Source organism: Sphaeroforma arctica, assembly GCF_001186125.1.
Source record: "Sphaeroforma arctica JP610 unplaced genomic scaffold supercont1.117, whole genome shotgun sequence".
Lineage (NCBI taxonomy): Eukaryota > Ichthyosporea > Ichthyophonida > Sphaeroforma > Sphaeroforma arctica.
Genome location: NW_014040441.1, coordinates 60,754 through 72,258, shown reverse-complemented (window position 1 = coordinate 72,258; position 11,505 = coordinate 60,754). Strand labels below are relative to the sequence as shown.

The window sequence follows — 11,505 nt, the reverse complement described above, 5'->3', positions numbered from 1 at the left end:
ACACAACACACAACACACAACACACAACACACAACACACAACACACAACACACAACACACAACACACAACACACAACACGCAAACACCAAGTCTCGCGAAAGCTGCAAATAGTAGGCTTTTAGCCTCATATTTGCGCTGTAGACGAGTGAAGCATTGCAGAACCTCACACTGTACCACCTGATACCATACCACGCATGATGCAATTGCGTACACCCAATGCAAACTGTGTGATACTTCGGACGAGCATCTAGAATAGTATGTGTGTAGCATGCATGTGTGTCCATGTATTCATATTCATATGCATGGTAATACTTGTACAATACGTGCCTATATATACATATACATGTGCACTAGTGTAACAACCACACAGGTATCAGCATACGTCTTATTCCAGCCGATGTAGTGTACTTTGTACATCCATTCGCCATCCTGCTCCTGCACATCCAGACACTGGTACGTAAAGAGGTGTACACACCGATATAGAGTATCAACGAGAAGGAAGAGAAGTGGGTGGGTGAGCATGGCAAGTCGTTGTATCATTGCCCTGACGGTTGCACATAGTATGGTGTAGGCGTACATATATACGTACTAACGCGTAAACGGACGCGATGCTGAGTTAAAGACTTTTAATAGTAGGTTATCACACAAGTCCAAGGGTCGACCACGTGGTTGGGAAGGCTCAATGTTTCGTGAATTATAAATTATACTTCTCACGTAACATTCACAAACATTCACTAACATTCACGAACTTGCCTCGTATAGGGACATCCTATTGATGGTACAAGAATTCAGGTCAAGCACACGGCGAACAATCTGATAACACATGCCCAAATACGAACAAGGAGACGGCACCAGGCACGACTCATGTGTATGTGGAACTACTTAATGTACATGTATTCCGGATTGACGCATGTTTGCGACCTATATGTATGCAGCCCTACTTATTGTACATATATTCCGAATTGACGTATGTTTGTACATATACACATATACATATAGCCTTACATGTCGTCTGTTGGCAAACAGACAGCTAGTCCTGCTTAACTTCTATATCCGTTTGACCACATAGTCCTACTGAGCGTCGCATGCACAAATATATATGGTTCCACTTGACGACTGCATGTACACACATACATATAGTGCTATTTTATGAATATCTGTGCACATCCATAACAGTCTAAACAGCGCAACAAATTGATATAAAGCATTGTTAGCAAGCATATGGATGGCTGTTGAACTTGTAGACAACCCTAGGTAATGTACTAAATAAAGTCATACTCTCGTCATATGCCTGGACACTCTTGCCCAAACGTGAGGAATTCATTGCTTTATTTGGTATGAGTAAATACTAAGAGGAAGATCGTGTTAGTGTTCGCAATTGTACACGAGCATATGACCATCATGCATGAGATCTCACAGTTCAGCATACGTAGAACATGCATGAATAAATGTATATATATATACATCGCAGTGTGTGTGTAACTTCAAAGCGTATGCATACATATACATGACCGTCTCTGTGCACATACCTATACACGACTGTGTGTATGTATGTACATACATACATGACGGAGTATATGCACATACATTCCTGGCCTGTGTGTACATATACACATATATAATTGTATGTGTATGTGTGAGCGTATGTACATATATAGATGAGCATACAAGCACAATAAGACACACCTTGGCAGCATACAGGTGCGGACCGTGATAGCACAGGACACCCTCATCCACTTTGAACTTGGGTCCAGACATGGTTAGTGCTCGTTGATTCTATTATTGATGTATTTCGTGCGAATGGGGTTCTATAGGTTCAAGGTACATATGTATGTATGTATTTATTGAAGTATGTATGTACGTATGTATGTATGTATGCATGTATTGTTTTTGGTGTGTTCTGTTTTGGCTGGTTGTCGTGCTTGCTTCTCTAACGTGTGATACACTTAGTAGCACGCTTGCCGCCTGCCGGTAGGTTGCTGCACGTAGCTAGCGTAAATACAACTAGTAGCAGTGCGTAAAACGGATTGCAAAGTATTTATTTACATCACAATGAAATAATGGATACAAAACCCTAGAATCTTGTGGACAATACGTATTTTTGTAGGGTCTTGGACTTCTATTTTACGAATGATGATGAATATATGTACTTATAAAACCTCTTACTTCACATACATCACACATGCACACACAGATTGAGAGTTTGTATTGAGGCCGTAGGCATGCTGTGCTTGCAATTAGAATGCATATTCCCTTTCTTCACATGCGTATGTCGTACTAGTGAGAAGTCTCATACTTCTATCCATGGTAAGTTTCATTACGCGCTAAGCGCAGCAGTGCGCGTTATAACTACAGTCTATACTTGACGTTTCAGATTCCAACCCCTCAACCTAGATTCAACGATCCTCAAACACACGAATTAATAAGAATGGTATGAATATGTGTTCTTACCAACAGGTTTTTAAGTAGACCAGACTATCCGCTCGTGTAAAGATAAGTCTATGAGATAGATACATGTGGCAAATTTGCTGTTCGTGTTCACACTTTTGTACACGTATATACTTGTATGCTTGCAGTATTTTCACTACTTGTTCGTGCGATAATTATCATTGAGTCACCTGATTTGGGTGAGTTGCTCGTACTCATACTTATGTACTCATTTGTACATTTCTAGTTGTACTTTTTGTTCACATTCCTGCTCACACTTATGAATTAAAATATACTTGTAAGGTTGTACCTTGTGCTTAAATTCAAATCTAGATGAAGTGTTGGTATATTGCATGAGCTGAGGAAGGCATCATGTTCATATACAGGTGCTGCGACTGTAACCCTCTAATCTTGTTCAAACATTTCGAGGCCTAGCAGACACAGATATGGCACGAGCAGACTAGAATAACTGCAAGCCGCTCTTCTATGAATAAATGTTTGTACGTAGGTGTCAGGCCTAAGGAAGGCGGGCGTAGTAGGCAGTCGTAATACAGGCGATTTTCAAAGTCAGTTATAACAAATGCAGTCGTAAGTTTTTATAGATCTATTGACAACAATATTTTTTTGTTTTAAAAAAAAAATCAAAATCAGAATCTATGGCACCTCTTCCTCTCTATTTATTATTTATTTATGTTTTTATTTTCCAACTGGTTTCAAGCAAAATGGAATTCACTACTTTCGCCTTTCAGCCTTATCAGTCATCAGCCCTCACTGCCTCACAACAAGAAGAAGGCTTTCAGTCATTCAGTGTCAGATTTCAGATTTCAGATTTACAGCCCCCACTCCACAGCCCTGAAAGCCCGACAGGCCCCCAAAAGTGGCCCAGTCCCCCACTCAGGCCCCAACAAGGCCAGGACCAGCACATGTGAGATATGTCAAATGGAGTCAATTATCCTCTGCATTTGCGTCAGTAAGAATTGCCTTTTTGAACGCCGCCGGCCATTCTCACTTTGAATTGGTGCTCGCCCAGCCACTGAGCCGCGATTGACCCATGTCAATTTTGAGCCTAGTTAGTGTACAGGATAAGATTTGTCCAATAGAAACACATCTTAATATAGTTTGATCCAATTAAATACATGATATATCCAGAATTGGTATCTGGAATAATACTGTATTGGTTATAATTTTCAGTGTTTCAACCGAAATCTCAATTTCCTTCAGAAATCAAAAATTCCGACCCCTCATATTTTGTAATATCTGTTCTGTACGATCACTAAATGGGGTCAACTGGACATCGGGAAAAAAGGTGTTCAGTTGTTCACGGTTGCATACTGGAATGACTGGGGACAGCCCCAGACTGGCAGTGCTTTAACAAAATTAAAGTTAAAGAGATAGTGGTATAAATACAAGTCTTTTATATACTTGCGCACACAACTCTGGTCTACAGGTACGCAGAATTCCAGCTTGAACAGGCTGCTAGCGCAGTTCTCACCTTTCTTCGTAGGCTGCTATACTGCTTGTGGTGTAGTACATAGCGCGACTGCTATGCAGTGATAGCTGCACACCGCTTAAAACTTGACACATACATAACAGCTAATGTATATTTATGTCTATAGGAATATATACATATATATATACACATATATATATGCATATGCATAAGTATACAAGAAAACAATATGCGGTTTTTACGCAGGCGGAGGCACGTAGTGCTCGCGTGTTTAGTATTGATCCTTCTAAGCTTATGGCCTAATATATATAGCCCTAAACCCATAGTCATAGACGTTGAATCTGACACACTATACATTAATCACAGGCGAAGGCCGAGGCTGTCCATAGAACCTGCTGGAAACTATGGCAACGCTTACTATGGCTCAGATGAGTTTGAACACAGCACAAATGTCCCCCCGTGTAGAAAGTTTTTTGTCGTATGGCCTGTTGGTGCAGAGGAGTGGCAAGAGACCAAAACAATCGCGCTAGAGAGTCTATTTAGATACGATCCATGTGCGCAGGTGTTTATATACGCGAATGAGCTGCCTTTGGATTTCTTTGACCTGTTCGTAGAGGCTGGTTTCTTCGTGCGTATAGAACGGTATGACCTGCCTACTTTGACGGAGAATATGAGAGGGTCAAAGTATGCAGAGATGTACTTTGACGTGAGGACTCGCAAGCGATCAAGCAACTACGCTATGCACGAAGTCTCGTTTTTAAGAGCTGTATTGCTGTATAAATACGGTGGCAGCTATACCAGTCTAGACTACTTGATGCTACCTACTTCCAGATCTATCAGCACGTCCAGGAATGTGGTGGGAGCGGAGAGATGTGTAGAGGACTCCCCAGGTACGTTTGATTGATTCCAGGCGCGTATTACACGTACTACATTATTTCAAATGGCATACGCTATATTTTAATCTACATATATATAACAATATATATATATGTGTGTGTTTGTGTGTGTGTGTGTGTGTGTTTGTGTGTGTATGTGTGTACACGTATATATATACATATAATAGAAATGTATACATATATATATATATATATATATATATATATATATATATTATATAGTGTGTATATATATATATAGAAATGTATATATAATAGAAATGTATACATATATATATGTATATGTATATGTATTTGTATACATAGATATGTATATCTATGTCTATGTATTTGTATACATAGATATGTATATCTATGTCTATGTATTTAGTTATGTACGTACGTATTTATGAATATGTATATATATATTAAAATATAAATAAGCACACACACGTATACATATATATATATATAATACATATACTTTTATTTATCTATTGGTATATGTATTTAAATATATATGTATTTATACTTCTAATTATATTTATAGAAATATGTATATGTGTATATATATGTGTGTGTGTGTGTATGTGTGTGTATATGTATATATATATGTGTGTGTGTGTGTGTGTGCACATATATATAGTTATTTTATATGAATGGATATATATATTTATTTGAATATGAATAATATGTATACATATATACAAAATGAATACATACATCACATTTGTACAAACGTATATATATATATATATATATAGTCTATATATATAGTCATATAAATCTATATGTGTGTGTATGTACATAATGTTGTGTATATGCATAATATATATTTATATATATGTATATATATATGTGTGTGTGTATATATATATATATATTGTTTATTACATATTTATGAATATATATATATTGATACATCTATTGATGGATATATGTATTAATATATATATGCATCTATGTATTTATGTTTTAATACATGAATACATTATTGCATGCATACATGGATTTTTTCCAGATGCAACAAGACCAATCATTTCATTATTTGTGTTGACTAGGTGCCCCTCAAAACCATATGTATATGTATAGATATATACGTATATACGTAAGTGTATATGCTTGTAAAAATGTTTATAATACATATATATATATATATATATATAGGTGTCTGATCACACTTGGTCAGCTCTGCATGCTGTCTGGTCGTATTGTCACGCAGCTGCTCACACTCCCGATATGCAATGAATGTTTGTCTGTACTCCGCCCCCTCATATATACACGAATACCCACACCGACGCATACGATTTTACCTAGCTGTCGCCATTCAAGTGTGGGCTTAATTAGGCAGCCCGTCACTCTCACTCTCGCTCCTACTGACTTATAACCACATACATATACCCACATGTAGGCTGCTTTGACATCCACTATCTGCCTGGGCTAAAGACCATAGGTGGCGTGCACCACTTCCCGAATAACGCCCACCTCACCGCCTCCGCCCGTGTGCTACTGGACTGGGACAGCCGGCACACACTCATGGAGCGTATACTCTACGAGTTCGACAACTACTTTGACTCATCCTGTGCTGACTGCACGGGCGACCAGTTGGTGGGTGTACTAGTTCCGCAGTTCTCCGATAGCGTGACCTTAGTGGCTGAGGAACTAATGTTCTCAGTGCGCATGAACCAGGTCAACTACCAGGAATGGGCGGCTGGCACTACATACTGCGACCTGGCCATGAGCTCAGGCTTTGGCTTCAAACTCGACACGCAAACTCGCACGCAGTACAACTTGGAACACGAGGCTACGCTACAGTGCTTGACGGATAGGATACGTATCAGACCCAACGTGACTGTGCCGTTCGATACGGTACGAACACCCATCGGAGCTGTGCTGAAGCAGGCGTACAAGCCCCAGAATATACAGCGCTCGCTTTCTTGTGCGAGCGCAAAGCATATACCGATGCAACGAAATGTGGCCGTGGTGCTATTAATGTCCAATCAAGAAGCAAGGGATATACGGACTATTCTGCAGACCTTTATGGACAGTGCCTATGTACGCGAGTTTGTCATCTGGAACAACAACCCCGACGTGCCCATAACGGCGCAGAGTGTATACACGGAATATATCAACCTGGTCAAGGGCAGCCAGGGCAAGCACCCCAACAACATGGAAAAGGGGCCGTTTGTCCCGTGCATACGCGTGTACAACGTAGAACGGGGCATGAGCGTGCTGTCTCTGGGTCGGTATGCGGCCTGCTTAGCCTCCACCTCCGCCCTGTGCTACTTCCAAGACGGGGGGTATGTCGTAGAAGACTCTGAGCCTCTGTTCAATCTGGCCAACCAGGAACCTCACCGCATGCACAGCTTGACCACCGCTGAAGGTGTGCGTGCGGCTAACACATGGAAGTTCAACGATATCTCGGAGGGTGTTGGACTACACGCCCAGTTCTCGGGTGTGAACATGGGGTCGTGCGTGTCCCGCGAGATAGTGCAACGGTTTGTACTGCAGTTGCTGGCCTCGGGAATTAGTTCGACGGACCGGACGATGGCGGACTTCTACTTTAGTGTATGGGCCAACGTGCCGCAGGATGTGCTGGAGGGCAAGATTAGCAAGCTGGCAAGCGCCTCTGGCGACAACATCGATGAGGTATACGACCAGTTGCAGGATAGGGGCAGCAAGTGGAACCAGGTGAAGATCAAATACAGCGTTGATAAGCTGTATGCCGTGCTGACAGAGTCCCACTACGCGAGCGTGCGACATCTGTTCCTGCCGTACGACTTTAGCACTCCCAGTTGGTACCACACAATCAGCGGTGAAGAGCAGCTGCGCACACACTCACTCACGCACAAACACCTGCACAGCCGCAGCGCTCTTGACCTAATCGACACTCAAGCACACGCGCCTACCGCGCTGTTGCGCGAACCAAGCTTGTTTACCGGGTGTACGATCCACCATAAGGACTACCAAGGGATTGTTCGCACGGATGCTTCACGGTACTCAAAGATACATCCACCTACGTATGATCCCAGTGTGGGGCTGGACGCACACTTGGCACGAACATCCTTCCAGGATCGCGCGGAGTATAACATTAGAAACTTAGTAGACGGCCAGCGCAAGACATACTTCATCCCGTTTATGGACCAGACGTGCCACAACATCACCATCGACCTCGTACAACCTATAGCGTGTAGCTACGTTGCTGTTACTCTTTCCTCTGGGGCTGAGAGTGTGCAGATTGTAGTGCGCATGGCCCGAAGTGGGCGTATGCTCAACATAGGCAGACACCGTATGGATCGCCGAACGGGCAAGCAGACAGTAGCCGGAGGTAGGAAGGGGGTTATGTTGGAGGAGGACTATAGCGATGGCATGCGGTCGGAAGAGTACAAGGTGCAGAGCTTGCTTGTGTCTTGGGTGGCAGTGGAGGTTTGTGCGCGAGTTGTGGACAGCAGAGAGGTTCCCATAGACGTGTACGACTTGTCCTTGGTGACTGAACTGTAAACTGGATATGGGCGTATGAACGCCGATATCTATATATACTCTTTGTGCGTGCATATGTGCTACTATAGACTCAGGCAGAGCGACAAAAACGAGCACAGGTCCTCAAATATGGGTGTGCTCGAACGTGAGCTGTGGTGAGCGTTCAAAAGAGTTATGCACTTATGCAGCTTGGGAAGAGGGTGATCTGCACCACTGGAATGCACCTAGTCCGGTGTTTGGGTTTGAAGTGAAAGTATTTATTAGTAATAGAGCGATTGAAATTAAACGAGATTCTGGACTATACTTTTGAGTAATACAAAGGCTAACGTGTTCACAATATTAAGTCGCGATTTTAAAGTTATAGGCCTTTTAATCTTGGAAAGGGCTGCATGGCCATAGATTGCACAGTCGTGATAAGATTGAGACGGTCTTGTCAATCAGTGCTTCTAAAACTGCCGAATTTTCTATCAGCAATTTTTGGTGAATATATTGTGTAGTATTTACCTGCAATTATTTATGAATATATTGTGTAATGCCTGGTGATACCGAACTGCTAGTATTTTGTGACAGGGTTCAGCGGACCCTGGAAGCCGTCATAACTCAACCGACGGAATGCCACCCTAACTAGACCAACCACCGAAACATCGTTACACATAAACTCGCTCACGGCTTACAAAAGGCAGTCACAACCCACTTCACTTCAGTGAATTAGCGACCAACTTAAAGCCTGTAAATAAACCAGGTATTCGAGACTAGAACCCGAGCACCTTTACAGTTGTGAATGAAAAACAAGCAGGCATGACGCATGTGTCTCAATGAGGAATATATACTAACGTCCTTCGGATATTAGTCCGACCAGTCATATTTTAAATTTTCACTTCTATCGCTAAAGTCATGGTATGTATATCTGTATTGTTTTTTAAAATCGCCTTGGGCAAGAGACTATTAAACAACCGGAATGATTTCTACTATTAAAATTACGTTCTGGAAGAAGAAAAATCCTGCCTCCCATTCTGTGACGCTAAATCCGTGGCTTCTCATATTTAGTATTTCTACCTTTATTTAGTCACCACTATAGAGAATTAATTTCTGGAGCGGGGGCGGGGGGGAGGGAAATAATCCTCCACGACCCCAATACAAATATATTCACCTATAAATAAATGACATCAAGTAAACATGTCAACTTGACAACCCTGAGTAAGCTCAGACGTTTATTGCTATTTGCTTCATACGAACATAAAAACAAAGACGACGTCTATTTGTGTCTTAAAATCAACCAAATCAAACTTGCGCATCTGATCCGTAGCCTCCGCCTGCCTCCGCCATGGCATCAGTACACTTGATTGTCTTCTAATGAAGTTTTGGCAGGATAATCTTTTTCAGTTCATCCAACCGCGTTAGCCATGCATCATCCGCTGTAGGAAGATGACCAGGAAAGTCATCAGTCAAGTTTGCAAATGGGACATGGCGGCGACCGAAATAAACACTGAATAGTGCAAACCTGTGACGCCGTGATTTTCTGAGGTTCTGGTCAAGTATAGAGAACGGTAGACGCTCATCCCACAATTCCAGGCTGCCAACACATAATGCGCGCACACATTTGTGAATTTCCTTGTGCCGTCGCTCTGCAACATCGAAGGTCTAAGGGCGGTGTGGCTGAGATATCTTCTGTATATTTCCGAGTGCCCGCGCAATAGATTCACGGTATTATTCACCAATTTGGTACCCTAGTCACTCTAAATCTTACGAGGAAAAGCATGCTCACCAAACACCGATACTAATTCTGTCGCCACGGTCTTTACATCCTTTGCAGGTATTGCTCAAAAATTAGAATACCCCGACGCCACATCTAAAATACATGTAGAATAAACTTGTTTCCTATAGTGGATGTGACCGCCATAGGAATGAGATCCATCTGTATATGATCCCATGGGTAACGAGCGGTAATACTCATTTACAAGGATTAAATCCCTTCTTCATAGTGTCATTGCCTAAGCGCGTACGACATAATTTATTCGTGATCAGAAGCATTTGGTCCCAGTTTTGTCCGAAGTAAACGAATATTGCTGACTGTCCCATGTAGACGAGAACATGTGCTGAGAGTCTAAATGTACCGGTAAGCGATGGTACGTCGCCAATAAATCTAATGTTGTAGAATAAACGGTGTCGTATATCATCTTGCTCCAACAGGTATGAAGCCATTCCAAATTACGATTAATCTCCGGGAATTATGGTGCTTAATCCGGTAAGACCTTCAATCTCAGTTCTCCCATAATATCCTTACCCAGTATTATTGTATCAATGATATTCGGTAAGTTTATAGGCTCGAACGCACAACCCTCAGTATTGGCTGTGCCGTATTGAACCTTTTCTGAGTATGTTTTACCCAAGCGCGGAGTCCGGACGGCTTTGTCCGCCAAATAAATACATATCTCCTTAGCTGGTGGTGTAACGAATGAGTGTGCCTTGTGGTATCTGCGGATGCCTGAATGATGACTGAACGATTCGTTCCGTGTTAATGAGGGTGCTCGTATCATGGCTGTTGTCATGAAAAGTAACATACATGACTTTCTGCAATTATTCTTGTTGCCGTACGACCAAATGACATCCACATGTTCACGTCAGACACCACTGCACTTCACTCCGAATTTGTTTCTGCTTCTCAGCCGACTGGTGCTTGTTCGCCTTTTATTGACTCATCTTTTTTTATGCACATACGACTCATCGACTAAGTCTTGAATATGTATAAAATCATTCTCTCCCGTCTCTGCTTGTGCTTGCTATGGCTTCTGACCACCGCTTATTGAGTTAATGCGAGTGCAGAAGCTATTTCCTGACGCCTCCTGTGGCGCACCAGTCGACGTGTTCGTGGCAGATGGACGTTGTGTATCAGCCCCACCAGTGTGTTGTGCACGCTCGTGTTGGCAGTTACAGGTTGCTGTTATATAGGACATCCGTTTGTTAGTTCTGGTCCCGGAGGAAGGTTCTGCTCATAGGATCGATGCTGGTGGAGCATGTGAGTTAGCTCGTGTTAGCTCGTGTCATCAGTACGCAAGTATGATCGTGAAGGCGAACCTCTCGGTATCTTTTGCGGTGGCGACAGATTTTCCCGACGATGTTCTTCTGTTTTTTCATGCAATCTTCACACTAAGTATGTCACGTATCTGTTCAGACGAGTAGCATCGCTAATTTTGATGCATACGAAGAGTACAGCGGTAGTACGTTTTCCCCGCAGCTTGGCGTATAAGATTAACCGTAGAAGATACAACTGT

At 42.3% G+C, this 11,505-nt stretch overlaps 2 protein-coding genes across 2 annotated transcripts in view; one reads left to right on the top strand and one right to left on the bottom strand.

Annotated features, from left to right (window-relative positions):
• Window positions 1-1,759, bottom strand: part of SARC_02573 (hypothetical protein) — a gene marked incomplete at both ends in the record, with an annotated part of 4,229 nt that extends 2,470 nt beyond the window's left edge. Inside the window, 2 exons of the mRNA XM_014303665.1 lie at window positions 384-451; window positions 1,688-1,759. Of these exons, the coding sequence (XP_014159140.1) occupies window positions 384-451; window positions 1,688-1,759 (140 nt within the window). The remainder of the gene's footprint in view (window positions 1-383; window positions 452-1,687) is intronic.
• Window positions 1,760-3,872: 2,113 nt separating this feature from the next.
• On the top strand, window positions 3,873-8,532 carry SARC_02572 (hypothetical protein). Its single transcript, XM_014303664.1, has 2 exons — window positions 3,873-4,768; window positions 6,165-8,532. Exons 1-2 carry the CDS (start codon window positions 4,108-4,110, stop codon window positions 8,252-8,254), a joined length of 2,751 nt encoding a protein of 916 aa, XP_014159139.1. The 5' UTR covers window positions 3,873-4,107; the 3' UTR covers window positions 8,255-8,532.
• Window positions 8,533-11,505: the final 2,973 nt, after the last annotated feature.

What these genes read in the sequence shown, in the direction of transcription:
- SARC_02572 (XM_014303664.1), top strand. Translation starts at nt 4,108, where the DNA reads ATGCGGTTTTTACGCAGGCGGAGGCACGTAGTGCTCGCGTGTTTAGTA. An exon ending in ATGTGTAGAGGACTCCCCAG is followed by an intron (nt 4,769 to 6,164) that starts GTACGTTTGATT and finishes ACCCACATGTAG; the next exon opens with GCTGCTTTGACATCCACTAT.